Source organism: Hippopotamus amphibius, chromosome 2 (assembly GCF_030028045.1).
Source record: "Hippopotamus amphibius kiboko isolate mHipAmp2 chromosome 2, mHipAmp2.hap2, whole genome shotgun sequence".
NCBI classification, from domain to species: Eukaryota; Metazoa; Chordata; class Mammalia; order Artiodactyla; family Hippopotamidae; genus Hippopotamus; species Hippopotamus amphibius.
In genome coordinates, this window is record NC_080187.1 from 145916076 (window position 1) to 145937429 (window position 21354).

The window sequence follows — 21354 nt, forward strand, 5'->3', positions numbered from 1 at the left end:
ATTAAACAATCAAGAAATCACTAAAGAAATCAATGAGGAAATCAAAAAAAATCTAGAAACAAACGACAATGAAAACACAACAACCCAAAACCTATGGGACTCAGCAAAAGCAGTTCTAAGAGGGAAGTTTATAGCAATACAGTCCTACCTTAAGAAACAAGAAAATGATCGAATAAACAACCTAACCTTACACCTAAAACAATTAGAAAAAGAAGAACAAAGAAACCCCAAAGCGAGCAGAAGGAAAGAAATCATAAAGATCAGAGCAGAAATAAATGAAAAAGAAAGGAAGGAAGCAATAGCAAAAATTAATAAAACTAAAAGCTGGTTCTTTGAGAAGATTAACAAAATTGATAAACCATTAGCCAGACTCATCAAGAAAAAAAGGAAGATGCAAATCAACAGAATTAGAAATGAAAAAGAAGTAACAATGGACACCACAGAAATACAAAACATCATGAGAGACTACTACAAGCAACTATATGCCAATCAATTGGATAACCTGGAAGAAATGGATACATTCTTAGAAAAATACAATCTTCCAAGACTGAGCCAGGAAGAAATAGAAACTATGAACAGAACAATCACAAGTACGGAAATTGAGGCAGTGATTAAAAATCTCCCAACACACAAAAGCCCAGGATCAGATGGATTCACGGGCGAATTCTATCAAACATTTCGAGAAGAGCTAACACCTATCCTTCTCAAACTCTTCCAAAATATTGCAGAAAGCGGAATGCTCCCAAACTCATTCTACGAGGCCACCATCACCCTGATACCAAAACCAGGTAAAGATGTCACAAAAAATAAAATTACAGACCAATATCACTGATGAATATAGTGGCAAAAATCCTCAACAAAATACTAGCTAACAGAATCCAACAGCACATTAAAAAAGTCATACACCATGATCAAGTGGGGCTTATCCCTGGGATGCAAGGATTCTTCAATATACTCAAATCAATCAATGTGATACATCACATCAACAAATTGAAGGATAAAAACCATATGATCATCTCAATAGATGCAGAAAAAGCTTTTGACAAAGTTCAACATCCATTTACGATAAAAGCTCTCCAGAAAATGGGCACAGAAGGAAATTACCTCAACATCATAAAAGCCACATATGAGAAACCAAAAGCCAACATCGTTCTCAATGGGGAAAAACTGAAAGAATTCCCTCTAAGAACAGGAACAAGACAAGGATGTCCACTCTCACCATTATTATTCAACATAGTTTTGGAAGTTTTAGCCACAGCACTCAGAGAAGAAAAAGAAATAAAAGGAATCCAAATGGGAAAAGAAGAAGTAAAATTGTAACTCTTTGCAGATGACATGATATTATATATAGAAAACCCTAAAGACTCTACCAGAAAACTGCTAGCACTAATTGATGAATTTAGTAAAGTAGCAGGATACAAAATGAATGCACAGAAATCTCTTGCATTCCTATACACTAACAACGGAAGAGCAGAAAGAGAAATTAAGGAAACTCTCCCATTTACCATTGCAACAAAAAGAATCAAGTACCTAGGAATAAACCTGCCTAAGGAGGCAAAAGATCTGTATGCAGAAAACTTTAAGACACTGATGAAAGAAATCAAAGATGACACAAACAGATGGAGGGATATACCATGTTCCTGGATTGGAAGAATCAACATAGTGAAAATGACTGTACTACCCAAAGCAATTTACAGATTCAGTGCAATCCCGATCAAATTACCAATGGCATTTTTCACAGAACTAGAGCAAGAAATCTTACGATTTGTATGGAAATGCAAAAGACCCCGAATAGCCAAAGCAATCTTGAGAAGGAAAAATGGAGTTGGTGGAATGAGGCTTCCTGACTTCAAACTATACTACAAGGCCATAGTGATCAAGACAGTATGGTACTGGCACAAAAATAGAAAGGAAGACCAATGGAATAGAATAGAGAACTCAGAGGTAAGCCCAAACACATATGGGCAGCCTATCTTTGACAAAGGAGGCACGAATATACAATGGAAAAAAGACAGCCTCTTCAATAAGTGGTGCTGGGAAAATTGGACAGCAACATGTAAAAGGGTGAAATTAGAACACTTCCTAACACCATACACAAAAATAAACTCCAAATGGATTAAAGACCTCAATGGAAGGCCAGACACTATAAAACTGCTAGAGGAAAACATAGGCAGAACACTCTATGACATCCATCAAAGCAAGATCCTTTTTGACCCACCTCCTAGAATCATGGAAATAAAAGCAAGAATAAACAAATGGGACCTCATGAAACTTAAAATCTTTTGCACAGCGAAAGAAACCATAAACAAGACTAGAAGGCAACCCTCAGAATGGGAAATAATACTTGCCTACGAAACAATGGACAAAGGATTAACCTCCAAAGTATACAAGCAGCTCATGCAGCTTAATACCAAGAAAGCAATAACCCAATCCACAAATGGGTGGAAGACCTAAATAGACATTTCTCCAAAGAAGACATACAGATGGCCAACAAACACATGAAAAGATGCTCAACATCACTCATCATCAGAGAAATGCAAATCAAAGCCACAATGAGGTATCACCTCACACTGATCAGAATGGCCATCATCAAAGAATCTGGAAACAACAAATGTTGGAGAGGGTGTGGAGAAAAGGGAACTCTCCTGCACTGTTGGTGGGAATGTAAGTTGGTACAGCCACTATGGAAAACAATTTGGAGGTTCCTTAAAAAACTAAAAATAGAACTACCTTATGATTCAGTAATTCCACTCCTGGGCATATATCCAGAGAAAACCATAATCCCAAAAGAAACTTGTACCATAATGTTTATTGCAGCACTATTTACAATAGCCAGGACATGGAAGCAACCGAAATGCCCATCAACAAACGAATGGATAAAGAAGGTGTGGCATATATATACAATGGAATATTACTCAGCTATAAAAAGGGATGAGATGGAGCTATATGTAATGAGGTGGATAGACCTAGAGTCTGTCATACAGAGTGAAGTAAGTCAGAAAGAGAAAGACAAATATTGTATGCTAACTCACATATACGAAATCTAAAAATGGTACTGATGAACTCAGTGACAAGAACAAGGACGCTGATGCAGAGAATGGACTGGAGAACTCGAGGTTTGGGGTGGCGGGGGTGAAGGGGAAGCTGTGACGAAGCGAGAGAGTAGCACAGACATATATATACTACCAACTGTAAAATAGATAGCCAGTGGGAAGTTGTTGTATAACAAAGGGAGTCCACCTGCAGGATGGAAGATGCCTTAGAGGACTGGGACGGGGAGGGTGGGGGGGACTCGAGGGAGGGTGGCGGGGGAGTTGAGTGAGTGAGGGAATATGGGGATATGTGTATAAAAACAGTTCATTGAACTTGGTGTACCCCCCCAAAAAAAATAATTAAAAAAAAAAAAGAATAAGGTTATACAGCAGAGGCCAAGGTCAGATTCCTTAAAGAACTCTACCTGCTTGTTCCCCGGCCCACAGACTGGTCCAGGCTGGATACTGGGTAGCATCACCTGGCAGGAAGGTTCATGTGTGCTTGACTATTTCTAATCTCAGTGATTTCTCACTCTGCTGTAAAATTGAGACCAAGAAAACAAAGGAATCATTTGAGAATTGCTAAGTCATACAAACATAGGCATGAAATAATTTAAGAAAACATTTTAGTGTATAAACATTTGTCCAGTAGAGTTGTTAGTTAAACTTTTGTTGTTAATGAGCTCTTCCTTAATAGGGATTTGACAGTGGAAGTCTAGCCCTAGTAATAGCTAGGTCTGCCATATTCCTGTTTTTGTTCTGGGCAATTCAGCTGTTTTGGTTTCTACCCACATTTGTATATTTCATTTGTGGGCTGCAGGGGAGCTTGCATCCTCCTAGTACATTTCTTCTCTACCTGTTCTATTCTAATCATTGGTACATTTGGTCATTAAATGTTTTTGAAAACTTGCTATAAAAGGCACTGTACTAAGCATTGAAAATGCACAGCTGTGAATAAGATTTGGTCCCTGCTCTTGAAAAGATCACAGTCTGGTGGGGATAAAAAGATATTTCATCAAATAAATATATGAACCAGAGCAGAAGGAGGCCAGAGAGGGCAGAAGATAACTCTAGGAGTATTGGGGAAAGCTTTACAGGGGAAATTACGTTTGCTCCAGGACTCAGTGGGTAAGTCGGAGTTTGCCAAAAGTGGAGAAGAGCATTCCAGATAAAGTGAACAACATATGCAAAAGCTCAGGGTGATGAAAGGTCATGGAATGTTCTGGAAACTGTTAGAGGCTCATTATGGCTGGAGCAATGGGTGAGCAAACAACATGAAGTGACAGGAAATGAAGTGGCCCCCTTCAGTTCATGAAGAAACATGTAGTGTTTAGCGCTCAGAACAGTCCATATTGCTAAGATGTGTAAAGTGGGAAGGGGCAGGGGAAAAAAATAGTGTATGGACCACTGATCCAGACAACCTGTTAGCAACTTCAAATCATGAAGAAAAAATGAAAATAAAATTAAAACAGAACAAGTACTCTTTCTTATTCCCCAAATAATTACCTCATCTGTGAGGATACACCTGACCAACTCTGATTATTCAAGTAGTATTTATATGCAGGTGTTTATGAATATCAGTAATTGGGAAACCATAAGGAACTTGCACAGTGTAGCCCTGGTTCTTAACAGCATGGACAAAAATCCAGTATAATGCAGCTTTAGCTTTGCTACCTCCACAGACTTTTTCATACCCTGATAGTGAGAGAATAACCATCACCAGGCAGCAATAACTAAAGGTCCACTTCCTTCCAGTGTGAAAATCTGAACTGAAAAATCCACCTCTGCAGTTTATTAGGAAGGATTGGGGCAGAAAGTGAGGGCTTAACATCCAGTAAATTAAGGATTGCTCATTTGTCTTTATTAAAACGTGGTAGATTAAGCATTGAGTCCCTCCGGAAAAGTCTGTTCTCACGCAAAGTGAGATAGGAAGATCGGATGTCCATGCACAGTCCAGCTCACCACTTCCATGAGTTTCAGCCAAGAAGAAAAACTTTTCCACCCTCCAGTCTGTGTAGTTGTCCACTTATAGTCAGGAAACTTGACAAGATCATCTTCTGGGACCCTTGCCAGTCCAGAGTCAATCATGTTGCTGTCTTCATTCTCTGTGAGTTACTGTGGTTCTAGAGCAGTTCAGTGTGGTACATGAATGCATCCTCTTTCTAACTGTCCTACAGAGTCATTCTGGATGGAATGGGGAAAATACAGATTCAGAAACCTACAGAGAAAGAACAAGGAACATATGGATGTTCTGTCGCTAATCATCTTGGTTCTGATGTAGAAAAGTCTTCTGTGCTGTATGCAGGTAATGCCTGATGTGAAAACCTGGAATGCCTGGGTTTTGTTTTTGCTCTTAACATTAAACTTTGGAGCAGCAGTTTTCACACTTTGTGCAGCAGAATCACTGAGGGGTGGGGTTAAAACACAGACCCCAATCCCAGAGGTCCTGACACAGCAGGCTTGGGATGGCGTCTGAGAATGTGCATTTTAACATGTTCCCAGGTTATGCCGATGCTGCTGGCCTGAGGACCACATGTTGAAACTAGCTGCCCTGGAGTTTGCTTTCTAAGAATTGGGAATTAATGAGACAGGGTTTAATTGGTAGTGTTGATAGTATGGACTTTTCATTTTTAAAGTGCCACCAGCCAACAAAAGAGAGTAATTATCTTTTAAAGGTTGATGTATACCTCCCAGTGGCATACCCCCCAATCCTTAGGAACACTTTCAGGAAATTGTCATTGTAAATTAGTGTAAATTGTCCCAGGAGGTAGACAAAGTCATTTTAATATTAAAGTGTGCTTTTTTATGAAGGAACATTTTTAGGTGGCAAAGTTGTAAGCAATGCTTCCTGTGGCAGGCTCATGTCCTGGGATTACAAATAAAATAGGAGGGACTTCCTTGGTGGCTCACTGGTTAAGAATCCACCTGCCAATGCAAGGGACACGGGTTCGAGCCCTGGTCCGGGAAGATCCCACATGCTGCAGAGCAACTAAGCCTGTGGCCACAACTACTGAGCCCAAGTGCTGCAACTGCTGAATCCCGTGTGCCTGGAGCCCATGCTCTGCAACAGGAGAAGCTACACAATGAGAAGCCTGCGCACCGCAATGAAGACCCAACCCAATGCAGCCAATAATAAATAAGTAAATAATAAATCTAAAAAATAAAATTAAAAAAAATTAAAAAATAAAATAAAATAGGGAAGTTATCCTCCAAGTCTCTGCTCTGTGGTTTCTAGTATCTATGACTCAAATAAACTAAAATGAGGAGAAAGACAATATCAGGGATTGCAATGCAGCAATTAGACAACTAAGCATTGATGTAGCCAGTACATCACAACTCTCAATTGAGGAGATTGGACCAGTTGATTTTAAAAGCTCCTTGAATCTACATGGCTTGAGGCTAAGTCCCTCTCCTGGCTGCATTCCCAAGCTAGGGCCTCAGGCTTAATTTTCTGTGCCTTGATCCTCCTGGATTGTTCTCTCCTGTGAGCATCAGCTCCTTTCCAGAAAACTTCAGTTCCAAGGTTCTGGAATTGCTGGGAGGGATAGATGTCTCTCTTGCAGCTCACAAGTTTCCCTTTAAGTCCATCCCAGAACAGCCCAGATTCATGGGAGGGCTGGTGCAAGGTCCTCTGGGGCCAGAGGACATGTGACAATGACAGCACTTTCCCAGCCCAAGAGTTCCTATCTTTTCAGTTCTCAGGATAGTATTCCAGTGCCCCAAGGACTCCAGGAGCAAATGGAACATTTAGTCACCCAAATGTGATCATCCCCAAATTCTCTTCTTCAGAATACGTGGTTACCAAACAGCTAGATATTGTTATTCTTTCACATGCTATGCGTCGATGATAAAACAGGTTAAAGAAGTATGATGCGGCCTCTCCCTCCAAGAGCGTACATGCTAATTAATGGTGGAGGAGAGAAACCAACCATGGCGATAGTTCTCCAGTAGAGGGATGTGGCCTTCCCAGACCCCCACATGCTCCTGAGAGACATCTGGGCAACCAGCATCTTGCTCTACCTCTACACCCATCACCCGGTAGTGGTAATGGTGTCTCCCGCCAGTCAATGAGTTGCTTCAGGGCAAGAATGGCTGTTTTCCAGCTCCATATTCCCATTATCCAGCCCTGGCACAAAGTATATTTGCTGAGTGAGTTCATAAATGAATCTGGTAAAAGTACATTGTTCTTAAAATCCAGGAAAATAAAAATCTGTGAAGGAGTTCCTGGTTCTTGTTTTCATTATCATTTTTTTCCATGCCAGTGTTATGCAGGTTTCTTTCAAGTCTTCCTTCCAGAAAAAGAGTCAGGTGGTCCCAAGCCCTGGTGTGTTTGGTTCTGCTTTAACTCATCCAAGGCTGCACTGCAGAGACGTTATTCCTGCCCTGCCATGCCTTCTTTACATGAACTTCTGAATTCCTTCTTTTTCAAATTGTCAAAGAGGACTTTATCCTCCATTTTGGTTATAAAACCAAAATATCCTCACAGTCTGTATATGGTTGTTGCAACGCCTCTTTGTAGATATCTCTTTGAATGCATCCATCTGTCCATCCATCCACTGAGCACCTCTAGACTGTGGATGTGCAGGTCCCCACGGGGCACTGTGAAGGATACGGAGAGAGCCAGAACTCTGCCCCTGCTCTCTAAGAGCTCAGCAAAGCTTACCGCATGCAGTATGGTTTACCCAGAGCAAAAGCCTGAACCTAACATAATTTCCTGCTCCCTTTGAATTAAGAGGCACCTGTCATCTTGTCTATTGAAAGAAATATCACCAGACCGGAGCACAGCCATCTCTCCGTCGTGATTGGAGGCATTGTGGAGGCCCCCCTGCGAGCAAATGTGACCATCCAGTGTCCTGTAAAAGGTGAGTGTGGTCATTTCCAGTGGGAGGGCACAAGGCCAGTCCCGTGTGGCTGGGAGTCACCAGGTGGCATTTTGGTAGATCAGACAGCCCTACAGGCTTAAAAACCTGATTTTCCGGCACCCTGACAGAGGGTCTGTCTCTCACAGGTGACCTTACACCAGCTCATGAGACCAGTGTGTGAGATAGAACGCAGTTCAGTCATTGTCAGTGAGGACTGTGAGGCCGGGTATCGGACCTGCCCTGTATACTGGCATGTTCATACTGGCAAGAGCAGAACACTGTCCCTGTGGGCAGATGTGCACAAAAGGCCAGCTTCTAGCAGGTGATTGCTTGATGAGTGTGGAGTCAGAGCAAGGAGGTGTATTGGAAGTCATTAGCTGTGTCTCCCAGCTGGACAGAGGCTGTGCTGGCAAGGCCAGGGCGGAGAGTGGGAACGTTGGGGTCCTCTGGCCTAGTCTCTCTGTCCTGGACCGTTCTTGGGTGAGCATCACCGGTCTGTGCCTCAGCGGCTCTCTCTGCTTTGTGTGCAACAGCAAATAAACCTTCTTTCTAACGGACTCACCCTTTCTTTAATAGAACCAACATTTTCAGTCCAACTTTGTCTTAATCTAGGGCCATTCTGCCTCTTTAAGCCATGGTTTCTTAAGTCTTAACCAGGTCCGTGCATGCCCAAACTGAGACCAATATTATACACTGCACACACGTACATTGTATGGGGGCCAGGGGGGCTGTGTGAATAGCTTTGATCAGCTTCTCAGAGAGACTTAAAAAATCCTCAACATTAAGGTATGCTATTTTTGTTTAAGTTCTTTATTGGAATATAATTGCTTTACACTTTTGTACTAGCTTTTGAGGTACGCCAAAGTGAATCAGCTGTATTTATACATATATCCCCATATCCCCTCTCTCCCGCGACTCCCTCCCATCCTCCCTGTCCTGGGCCTCTAAGGCATCACCCATCATCAAGTTGATCTCCCTTTGTTACACAGCAATTTCCCACTGGCTATCTATTTTACAGTTGGTAGTGTATATATGTCCATGAAGATCTACTATTTTAAGGTGACCTTGCATATGCCTGTCATTTACTGGGCATTGATTTAATTCTCTGGAGAACTGTATTTGCCTGGTTTCCAAGTTCTAATGGGGTACCTGTGGTTACTACCAGTTAAATGAATCTTGCCAAGGCCAGAGAGCCCAGGATAACCGGAGGAGCTGTTATTGCTGGTCTCGATGCCACAATAAAGGGGCGATAATGAGAGAATCCTCCGACACAGCCATCCAGCTCTCACGCATCCAGGTCTCAGGCTCTCCCTCCCTTTAATGGTCATTTAGTTACTTGCCTTTTTTCCAGAGCTGCACCTTTGGCTTCACAAACAGTGGAAAGTTGCTAACCCCCAAGGTATTATTTTTCACCCCTTGGAAGTCCCTGCAGTGTTTGGCCTACACAGACCTTTGAAAAATCCCTACAGCCTCCCAACTGACTCCACCCACAAATATGTGAGTTTTCTGGCAAAACACACCTACCATAATGGAACGTCCCACGTTCTCTGGCCACGGCAAGGAGAAAAGCCGAACGGAACTATGCAGTTGCCAAGCCACAAATGTCTAGAGTTTCCACAGCCCTACACCTGCAGAGGATTCTGCAAAAAGATCTGACTTCTATTAAGAGAAACCTCAACTTTTAAGATTATTTCTAAATTTCTTACTTCCCCACAATTGTTTACAATTAGGCTTTCGGGGGGACGAGCCACTGACAGGATTGCAGTGTGTTCTTTGCACAGCAAATAAGTAAGTCAGGGACTGGATGCAGTGGAAACTTTTCGTGAGTGAAGCCTCCAGCTGAGACCATTAAGCTTGTCTTGGTTTATTCTCCAACCAGACCCAGTCAGCGGGTGGGTTGTCTCTGACCGCTCCTTGACTCCCACAGCCCCTTGGACCCCGTGCTGTGCTCCCTGGGGCCTTGATGAAGCTCTGTGTTGGGAGCCTTCCTCTCCCCTTCCCTCCCCCACCCCCTTTCAGCTCTTACTAGGAACTGGCCCATTTGGTCTTGCTTTAGCTGGCAGCCATCCCCTATGGGCTACTCCCCAGGAACTCATCAGAAGTCCCTTCCTTTTCAAAATAAACACCTCATCTTGAGTGATGTGCTATTTTAAATAAGCCTGCAGTGAACGTACTGTGTTTTCTTATGGGCAGAAGTCATAGCTCTTTTGGCTTTTTGTGGAGATTCATCTTTTTAGAGACAGATGGTGAAGATGATAAAGGGTCGGAAGACTTGGGTCTTACAGACAGAGCCATCACTAGCTAGTATATGACCATAGGTGAGTCATGTGTCCGTCCCACTCTCATCTCTAAAATAGGAAATATACTATATTAGTGGAAGAAGGACCTCGGTTATCATCTGATTCAATCCCTCATTTGATGATGAGGACGTTATAACATTTACAAACAAATACAGCTTTCTGAAGTTACATTTTCTTTCATATTGCAAACTGAGATTATTTCTGTCAATCAGTGGCATGCATAAATTTTTCTTTAATTTTTCAGTTGCCCTTAAAATGTTTTCTATAAATGAGAGTGAGCTTATCTATTTGTACCTTTTTTTAATTTTTTAAATTAAAAAAAAAATTTTGTGTGTGCTGTGTTGGGTCTCTGTTGTTGCACGTGAGCTTTCTCCAGTTGCTGCGAATGGGGGCTATTCTTCATTGCAGTGGCTTCTCTTGTTGCAGAGCACGGGCCCTAGAGTGCGTGGGCTTCAGTAGTTGTGGCATGTGGGCTCAGTAGTTGTGGCACACAGGGTTAGTTGCTCCTTGGCATGTGGGATTGTCCCTGACCAGGGATCAAACCTGTGTCCCCTACCTTGGCAGGCAGATTCTTAACCACTGAGTCACCAGGGAAGCCCCTATTTGTGCCTTTTAGACAGATAGTTCTTTGCTATAGCCAAATATGTTTTGTTTAACCCATGTGGCATAGATATCGATAGTGACTGTCCCTAGTCACTCTTATATGATATTTCTAATAATGATAGTAAATAATAGAACCTGAGACTCTGTATTGCTAAGGGTTAAAAGTTCTAAGTTGGGAGAGTTATTTGTCTTATGGTTAAAAAAATTTTTTTTTTCTTCTAAAAATGAGTGGGGTGGAGAGTTTAAACTGTACCCTCTCTGCCACCTTCTGGTAAGAAAGGAAAGCTCCTCTGAGGAAAACAACCCGTAAATATCAAGTGCTACACATTTTATTTTCTTTGTGTGTTAATGCTTAGTAAGAACATGATTTATCCTATAATTTTCTATTATGTGTGTATTGGGTTGCTTGTTTTTCTTATTCCTTAAGCTCATTAGAGGTGCAGCTGATCTGAGTCTCTGCTCTAAAGTGTTCTTGTGTGTTGGACTCCTCTTTGGTCTCTAAGAAACTCTCTTGGCCCACAGATTGGAATGGGGTTAAGCTAGGAAGATGCTTTGGAAAACAGGCTGGCAATTTCCCCAAAAGTTAAGGCTGCGACTGAACAATTCCACTCTTAGGTATATACCCAAGACAAATGAAAACATATGGTCACACAAAAACTTGTGCCCGGATGCTCATAGCAACTTTATTTTGAACAGCCAAAAAGTGGAAGCAACTTAAATATCCATCAACTAATGAATGGATAAACAAAATGTAGTATGTCTATCAATGGGATTTTATTTGGTCATAGAAAAGAGTGAAATACTGGTACATGCTAAAACATGGATGAATCTTTAAAAATGACAGTAAGTGAAAGATACCAGACACAAAAGAGCACATGTTGTATGATTACATTTCCATGAAATGTCTACAATGGGTAAATCCATAGAGACCGGTTAAAGGCTGCCAGTGACTGAGAGGAGAGGAGAATGCAGGAGTATGGAGAGTCATGACTAATAGGCATGGGTGTCTTTTTTGGGGTGATGACAATGTTCTGGAATTAGATAGTACGGATGGTTGCACAACTCTATGAATATACTAAAAAAACCCTACTGAACTGTATACTTTGAGAGGGTGCATTTTATAGTATTTAAATTATATCTCATTAAAATCATAATCATAATACTCACAATATAATAGCATGTAAACTTTTAAAACCTATGGCACAGAGAGTTCCCTGGTGGTCCAGTGGTTGAGAATCTGCCTTCCAATGCAGGGGACACAACTGACATACAATAAACTGCATATATTTACAGTGTACAATTTGATGTATTTTTGTTATTAGTCATCTATTTTATGAAAAAGTATTTCCTTAATCGGGGGATTTTTTTAGGGTTAAAATGCTATGAAAAAATACCTAGAGTTTTGTTGATATCTAACTGAATTATTAGCTTTCTTTACTGGCTTTAATGATTTCCCTTGCAGGGGAGGATGTAAAGAAAATTTTTGTGGTGCAGCAAGATTATATACTTAAATTCCTGAATACAACCTCATCTGTCTGATAATTATTTTCCCCTGTCAACTATTGGTTTACATTATATGGTGTGGAACTCAATGTTAGTGATTTCACATCTTTAAGTCTCAAATCCCTTTGACCGCCCCCCATCCCCACAAAAGACTCTGTCTCCAGAAAAATACATTTACCCACAACATTTTGCGTAAAATTTTCAGAATACTTAAGAAGAAAATCTGAGAATAATCTGCTTCCTCTTATTTTATGAACTGAACATTTTGGTGCTTTTGATGAGATTCTAAGTTAAAGCGAATTTATTTTTATTCATCTGTAGTTTTCGAAATGTGTTCCCTCTTCTGTACTATGTTTATCTCTTTTTTACACCATCTACAATCCTTGAAATAGCTAATTTTTGGTTGTGTGTGTGTGTGCGTTTGTGTTTGGCCACACCACACAGCTTGCAGGATCATATTTCCCTGACCAGGGATAGAACCTGGGGCCCATGGCAGTGAAAGTGCCGAGTCCTAACCACCACCAGGGAATCCCCGAAATAGCTAATATTTTTTAAAGTATGTTTAAAACCTCTTCTCCCACTCAAAAAGCCAGTCCTCCCTCCCTTGTTTTTCCTACTTTTGCCTGTGGTATGGAAATTTTCCCACCATGCTCCTCTCTGAACCCTATGTTCCATCAAACAATCAATCACAGATGGTTGGAAATTCCACCCATCTTTCCATCCATTTAGCAAGCATTCACTGAGCATCTACTAAGCCCAGTCTAGTTCCTTAGTGTACAGAGATGAGTAAGATCTTGTTCTTGCAGATACATAAACAAGGAAACTATGATATAGCAAATGCAAAAGTATAAGTATTTATGAAGACATGCAGAGGAGAGAATAGTTAAGGCTCCCAAAGGATAAGAGGATTATAGAAGAGATGACACTATAACCAGGCCACTTGGAACAAAAAGGAAGGCCACTTTTGCTGAAATAACATATATGCAAAAGCATAGAAACAGGAGCTCCTCGTTTATTTGCAAAACCATAAGCAGATCCATGTGACTTAAAGCAGAGGGTGTGAGGGAGAATAGGAAGAGGTGGGTTTGGAGGTATACATTGGGACCAGGTTGTGAAGGGCTTCTAATGTCATGCTAAAGCCCTAGGTCTTCCTTTTATTGGAGGCAGGAAGACAAGCAAAGTTTTTTGTTTTTATTTTTTGGCTATACCGCATGGCATGTGGGATCTTACTCCCCAGACCGGGATTGAACCAGCGCCCCCTGCATTGGAAGCACAGTCTTAACCACTGGACTGCCAGGGAAGTCTCAAGATAAGTTTTAAGTACAATAATGATGTGAACCAATCTGTGTTTTAGAAAGGGCATTCTGTCTACAGTATGGATGCAAAGCTGGGGGGAAAAGAAACTGCAGAAAGCAGTACATTGAACTCAGTGAAATCGCATCGCTGGTCATTGATTGGATTGTGGGGCCAGTCACTTAAATTAGGATTCCAAGAGAGAGCAGGCATATCAGGCATTTAGCAATGGATGTGGCATTAACTGAGGATCTGGGACATAGTCGTCCCCAGGCTAGGACTGGGATGTTGGCACAGAGGTAAGTCAAACATGGAGAGAAACTATGTCTCAAAGAACTAAGGATTATATGCTGACAGGCAGCAGCTCAGTGAGAAACGTACTGAAAAACCATCAACATTCATCACCCCAAATAACAATAACTTGAGTACCTAATGTGTGTCAGCTTGAATAGGTTATGAGGTGGATATTATTATTATCTTTGTGTTGCTAAAGAGTAAACATGCTCAGATATGAGCAGTTACTTTTTTTAAGATTTTTTTTTTGATGTGAACCATTTTTAAAGTCTTTATTGAATTCATTGCAATATTGTTTCTGTTTTACGTTTTGGCTTTTTGGCCTCAAGGCATGTGGGATGGGATCTTAGCTCCCCAACCAGGGATCGAACCCACACCCCCTGCATTGGAAGGCAGGGGGTCTTAACCACTGAACCACCAGGGAAGTCCCTATGTACAGCTACTTACCTGTATCTATATACATAATGAGTGTGGGAGCCAAGATTTAATCCCAAGTCTGTGTAACTCCAAAGGAACTGGAGGGAGAAGGAGGCTCTGGGCTTGAGACAGTAGAATGGGGACCTAAGTGGTCTAACTAGAGAGAAGAATGTGAAAGCAGAGGTCTGAGACAGGACTTAGGAAGTGCTGCAGCTTAGGGACAAGGTGTCAGAGGCTCAGGTATGAGCAACCAGGGCCAACCTCACTGGAGACCTGTCCCATGGTGGGAGGTGTAGGATCCAGGTAGAGTCCATGGAGAGGCTGGCCTCTCGCCAACCTGCAGGATGGCAGCCAGTGTTAGGCCAGAGGTCTCCCCGAGTATGCCCCCTCTGTCCCCAGAAGGATGGAGGCCCCACCTTGACAGGTGCGCCCCCATCACTGGAGTAGCAGGAAAGGAACATGGCGAGTCATGCGCTGTCCCGTAATGACTCCCCACTGCCTCACCTAACCCTTGATATACTTGCCCCAAACCTCTTTGTACCCATATTTGGATTATTGATCTAGCAGATTAAAAAGACTCACTTGTAAAGCAATTGTCTGTTCTGTAAAGATCTGCTGAAGTTCTATTCTGAATGCTCTTTGAGACATGATGTTCTTCTCATCTTTGATCCATCTCGATTTCCCATTTGGAGGAAACATGAATCTCTATACAATCAAGAAGCAGAAAGAAATGCTGGAATAAGTTAGCTAGATATGCAGAATGAAAAACGGAAACGACTATTCACACACCTATCAAATTTCATATTTATTGCCAACAGCCGTGTGCTTGGGCTTCTGTGTCTGCAGAGACTGAGTCCTGCCATCTCTTGAAGCATTGAGACCACAGCCCTTGTGGGCCAGTCCTGTCATCAGCAACACTGCTTTCCTCCCCAAATATCTATTCTCCATTTCTGTCTTCGGCCCCACCAATATTTCTCTGTCCTGAAAACTTCATGGACACCCAGCCGCGTGTTAACCTTCACCCCTTCACATGGTAAAAACAGCTGACCCACAAGGCCTTTTGTCGTGTAACTTCACATTGTGCCTGTTTTTTCTCTGTCCTCCAAATAACCACACACTTTCTTCTATGTACCATCAACAGACCACTGGATAAGCCAATGGGTTTCAAACTGTAGGTTCCATGGAGCCTTGTCAGAGACCCCAGGCTTGCCTTTCAACCCCACCTACCCTCTCTCCCAGCATACAGGATAACTAAAAGACCTCCGCGTTTTTGCAGTTTTGTGAACTGGACGTCCTTATATTAAAACAAAATTTTTTTCAGAATTGGTTCTGCTACTATTTCAAAGCCGCTGGTTGGCTTAGGACTCCCAAAGTAATATATAACCTCTCTGCAGTGATGTTTTATTTTTTTTTATTGGAATATAATTGCTTTACACTCTTGTACCAGTTTTTGAGGTACATCAATGTCAATCATCTCTATTTATACACATATCCCCGTATCCCCTCCCTCCCTCTATTCCCTCCCAACTTCCCCATCCCATTCCTCCAAGGCATCATCCATCATCGAGCTGAATTCCCTTTGTTATACAATAACTTCCCACTGGCTATCTATTTTACAGTTGGTTGCATATATATGTCTATGCTACTCTCTCACTTCATCTCAGCTACCCTTCACCCTGCGCCGCCCCAAACCTCGAGATCTCCAGTCCATTCTATGCATCTGCGTCCTTATTCTTGTCTTCTCACTGAGTTCATCAGTACCATTTTTAGACTCTGTATGTATGAGTTAGCATACAATATTTGTCTTTCTCTTTCTGACTTACTTCACTCTGTATGACAGACTCTAGATCTATCCACCTCATGATATATAGCTCCATCTCATTCCTTTTTATAGCTGAGTAATATTCCACTGTATATATATACCACACCTTCTTTATCCATTCATTTGTTGGTGGGCATTTCGGTTGCTTCCATGTCCTGGCTATTGTAAATAGTGCTGCAGTAAACATTATGGTACATGTTTCTTTTCGGATTATGGTATTCTCTGGGTATATGCCCAGTAGTGGGATTACTGGATCATATGGTAGTTCTATTTGTAGTTTTTTAAGGAACCTCCAAACTGTTTTCCATAGTGGCTGTACCAACTTACATTCCCACCAACAGTGCAGAACAGTTCCCTTTTCTCCACACCCTCTCCAACATTTGTTGTTTCCAGATTTTGTGATGATGGCCATTCTGATCGGTGTGAGGTGATACCTCATTGTGGCTTTGACTTGCACTTCTCTGATGATGAGTGATATTGAGCATCTTTTCATGTGTTTGTTGGCCATCTGTATGTCTTCTTTGGAGAAATGTCTATTTAGGTCTTCCGCCCATTTCTGGATTGGGTTATTTGCTTTCTTGGTATTAAGCTGCATGAGCTGCTTGTATATTTTGGAGGTTAGTCCTTTGTCCGTTGTTTCGTTGGCAACTGTATTTTCCCATTCTGAGGGTTGCCTTCTAGTCTTGTTTATGGTTTCTTTTGCTGTGCAAAAGCTTTTAAGTTTCATGAGGTCCCATTTGTTTATTCTTGATTTTATTTCCATAATTCTAGGAGGTGGGTCAAAAAGGATCTTGCTTTGATGGATGTCATAGAGTGTTCTGCCTATGTTTTCCTCTAGGAGTTTTATAGTGTCTGGCCTTCCATTGAGGTCTTTAATCCATTTGGAGTTTATTTTTGTGTATGGTGTTAGGAAGTGTTCTAATTTCATCCTTTTACATGTTGCTGTCCAATTTTCCCAGCACCACTTATTGAAGAGGCTGTCTTTTTTCCATTGTATATTCGTGCCTCCTTTGTCAAAGATAGGCTGCCCATATGTGTTTGGGCTTACCTCTGAGTTCTCTATTCTATTCCATTGGTCTTCCTTTCCATTTTTGTGCCAGTACCATACTGTCTTGATCACTATGGCCTTGTAGTATAGTTTGAAGTCAGGAAGCCTCATTCCACCAACTCCATTTTTCCTTCTCAAGATTGCTTTGGCTATTCGGGGTCTTTTGCATTTCCATACAAATCGTAAGATTTCTTGCTCTAGTTCTGTGAAAAATGCCATTGGTAATTTGATCGGGATTGCACTGAATCTGTAAATTGCTTTGGGTAGTACAGTCATTTTTTCACTATGTTGATTCTTCCAATCTGAAAATATGGTATGTCCCTCCATCTGTTTGTGTCATCTTTGATTTCTTTCATCAGTGTCTTAAAGTTTTCTGCATACAGATCTTTTTGCCTCCTTAGGCAGGTTTATTCCTAGGTATTTGATTCTTTTTGTTGCAATGGTAAATGGGAGAGTTTCCTTAATTTCTCTTTCTGCTCTTCCGTTGTTAGTGTATAGGAATGCAAGAGATTTCTGTGCATTCATTTTGTATCCTGCTGCTTTACTAAATTCATCGATTAGTGCTAGCAGTTCTCTGGTAGAGTCTTTAGGGTTTTCTATGTTTAATATCATGTCATCTGCAAAGAGTGACAATTTTATTTCTTCTTTTCCCATTTGGATTCCTTTTATTTCTTTTTCTTCTCTGAGTGCTGTGGCTAAAACTTCCAAAACTATGTTGAATAATAATGGTGAGAGTGGACACCCTTGTCTTGTTCCTGTTCTTAGAGGGAATTCTTTCAGTCTTTCCCCATTGAGAACGATGTTGGCTTTTGGTTTCTCATATATGGCTTTTATTATGTTGAGGTAATTTCCTTCTATGCCCATTTTCTGGAGAGCTTTTATTGTAAATGGATGTTGAACTTTGTCAAAAGCTTTTTCTGCGTCTATTGAGTTGATCATATGGTTTTTATCCTTCAATTTGTTGATATGATGTATCACGTTGATTGATTTGCATATCTTGAAGAATCCTTGCATCCCAGGGATAAACCCCACTTGATCATGCTGTATGATTTTTTTAATGTGCTGTTGGATTCTGTTAGCTAGTATTTTGTTGAGGACTTTTGCATCTATATTGGTCAGTGATATTGGTCTGTAATTTTCTTTTTTTGTGTGACATCTTTACCTGGTTTTGGTATCAGGGTGATGGTGGCCTCATAGAATGTGTTTGGGAGTGTTCCACCTTCTGCTATATTTTGGAAGAGTTTAAGAAGGATAGGTGTAGCTCTTCTCTAAATGTTTGATAGAATTCGCCCGTGAATCCATCTGATCCTGGGCTTTTGTGTGTTGGGAGATTTTTAATCACTGCCTCAATTTCCTTACTTGTGATTGGTCTGTTCATAGTTTCTATTTCTTCCTGGTTCAGTCTTGGAAGATTGTATTTTTCTAAGAATGTATCCATTTCTTCCAGGTTATCCAATTGATTGGCATATAGTTCTTTGTAGTAGTCTCTCATGATGTTTTGTATTTCTGTGGTGTCCATTGTTACTTCTTTTTCATTTCTAATTCTGTTGATTTGCATCTTCTCCCTTTTTTTTCTGATGAGTCTGGCTAATGGTTTATCAATTTTGTTAATCTTCTCAAAGAACCAGCTTTTAGTTTTATTAAATTTTGCTATTGCTTCCTTCCTTTCTTTTTCATTTATTTCTGCTCTGATCTTTATGATTTCTTTCCTTCTGCTCACTTTGGGGTTTCTTTATTCTTCTTTTTCTAATTGTTTTAGGTGTAAGGTTAGGTTGTTTATTCGATCATTTTCTTGTTTCTTAAGGTAGGACTGTATTGCTATAAACTTCCCTCTTAGAACTGCTTTTGCTGAGTCCCATAGGTTTTGGGTTGTTGTGTCTTCATTGTTGTTTGTTTCTAGATATTTTGTGATTTCCTCATTGATTTCTTTAATTATTTCTTGGTTGTTTAAGAGTGAATTGTTTAGCCTCCATGTGTTTGTATTTTTTGCAGTTTTTTTCCTGTAATTGATATCTAGTCTCATGGCATTGTGGTCCGAGAAGATGCTTGATATGATTTCAATTTTCTTGAATTTGCCGAGGTTTGATTTGTGACCCAAGATGTGATCTATCCTGGAAAATGTTCCATGTGCACTTAGGAAGAAAGCGTATTCTGTCGTTTTTGGAAGCAATGTGCTATGAAAATCAATTAAGTTGAGATGGTTTAATGTGTCATTTAAAGCTTGTGTGTCTTTATTTATTTTCTGTTTGGATGATCTCTCCATTGATGTAAGTGGGGTGTTCAAGTCTCCCACTATTATTGTGTTACTGTCGATGTCCCCTTTTATAGCTGCTGGCATTTGCCTTGTGTACTGAGGTGCTCCTATATTGGGGGCATAGATATTTACCATTGTGATATGTTCTTCTTGAATGGATCCCTTGATCATTAGGTAGTGTCCTTCCTTGTCTCTTTTAATAGTCTTTACTTTCAAGTCTAATTTGTCTGATATGAGTATTGCTACTCCAGCTTTCTTTTGACTGCCATTTGCATGGAATATCTTTTTCCATCCCTTTACTTTCAGTCTATATGTATCCCTTGGTCTGAAGTGAGTTTCTTGTAGGCAGCATATAGAAGGGTCTTGTTTTTGTATCCATTCAGCCAGTCTGTGTCTTTTGGTGGGAGCATTTAATCCATTTACATTTAAGGTGATTATTGACATATGTGTACCAATTACCATTTTCTTAATTGTTTTGGGTTTGTATTTGTAGGTGTTTTCCTTTTCTTGTGTTTCCTACTTAGAGAAGTTCCTTTAGCACTTGTTGTAAGGCTGGTTTGGTGGTGCTGAATTCTCTTAACTTTTGCTTGTCTGTAAAGCTTTTGATTTCTTCATCAAATCTGAATGAGATTCTTGCTGGGTAGAGTATTCTTGGCTGTAGGTTTTTCTGTTTCAGGACTTTCAGTATATCCTGCCATTCCCTTCTGGCCTGCAGAGTTTCTGTAGAAAGGTCAGCTGTTATCCTGATGGGTTTTCCCTTATATGTTGTTTGTTGCTTTTCTCTTGCTACTTTTAATCTTTTTTCTTTGTGTTTAATTGTCATTAGTTTGATTAATATGTGCCTTAGTGTATTTCTCCTTGGGTTTATTCTGTATGGGACTCTCTGTGCTTCTTGGACTTGGTTAATTATTTCCTTTCCCATGTTGGGGAAGTTTTCCACTATAACCTCTTCAAATATTTTCTCAGACCCTTTCTTTTGTTCTTCTTTTTCTGGGATACCTACAATTTGAATGTTGGTACGCTTAATGTTATCACTGAGGTCTCTGAGACTGTCTTCCATTCTTCTTATTCTTTTTTCTTTTTCCTGATCTGTGGCGTTTATTTCCCCCATTCTGTCTTCCAACTCACTTATTCATTCTTCTGCCTCAGTCATTCTGCTGGTTATAGCATCTAGAGTATTTTTAATTTCAGTTATTTTGTGATCCATTGCTGTTTGTTTTTCTGAGTTCTTATGAACTGTTTCCTGTACTTTCTCTATTTTGCTATTGAGATTTTGTATCATTTTTACTATCATTACTCTGAATTCTTTTTCAGGCATTTTTCCTATTTCCTCTTCATTTATTTGGTCTTGTGGGTTTTTTTCCTGCTCCTTTGCCTGCATGGTGTTTCTTTGTTTCCTCATGGTAGTCCAAACTTCTGGGGTTGCTTGTCCCAGTGATAAAGGGGTTTATAGAAGGCTGTCCAAGCCCCAGACTAATGTCCGAGTGTTGGGTTAAACAAATACTAAGTCTAGGAAAGATACCTGTATAAGATACACAATTACTGAATCCATTAGGACATAAGGCTCTGTAAAGACCTGACAGAAGAACCCCAGTATGCTATCAGATATTCAAAGAGAAACCCAACAGAAATTGACAACTGAAACAGAACAAATCAGAGACAAAAGCAAAAGCAAACAAACAAATAACACCTTACACATACAAACACTAATCCAGGGAGATTTTGTAAGCTAGGATCAAATATAGAAAAGAGCTAGAGTACCACCAGACAGAATGGAGATTCTCAGAATGAAATTAGACAATTGTACTAAGAACTAAGATAAAGACAAAAACCTAATATTAAATACCAAGGCGATGTGTCATCTGGAGAATAGAGCAAGGAGTCTGAGCAGATCGATAGTGTTGCTTATATGTTAAGATAAAATAA

The 21354-nt window shown here is 40.6% G+C and overlaps 1 protein-coding gene across 3 annotated transcripts in view; it reads left to right on the top strand.

Moving 5' to 3' along the window:
- ADAMTSL3 (ADAMTS like 3) overlaps positions 1-21354 on the top strand; it is a 404352-nt gene that overhangs the window by 326665 nt on the left and 56333 nt on the right. For all 3 annotated transcript variants that reach the window (XM_057719996.1, XM_057719995.1, XM_057719997.1), the window contains 2 exons: positions 5210-5337; positions 7766-7894. In XM_057719996.1, the coding sequence (XP_057575979.1) occupies positions 5210-5337; positions 7766-7894 (257 nt within the window). The remainder of the gene's footprint in view (positions 1-5209; positions 5338-7765; positions 7895-21354) is intronic.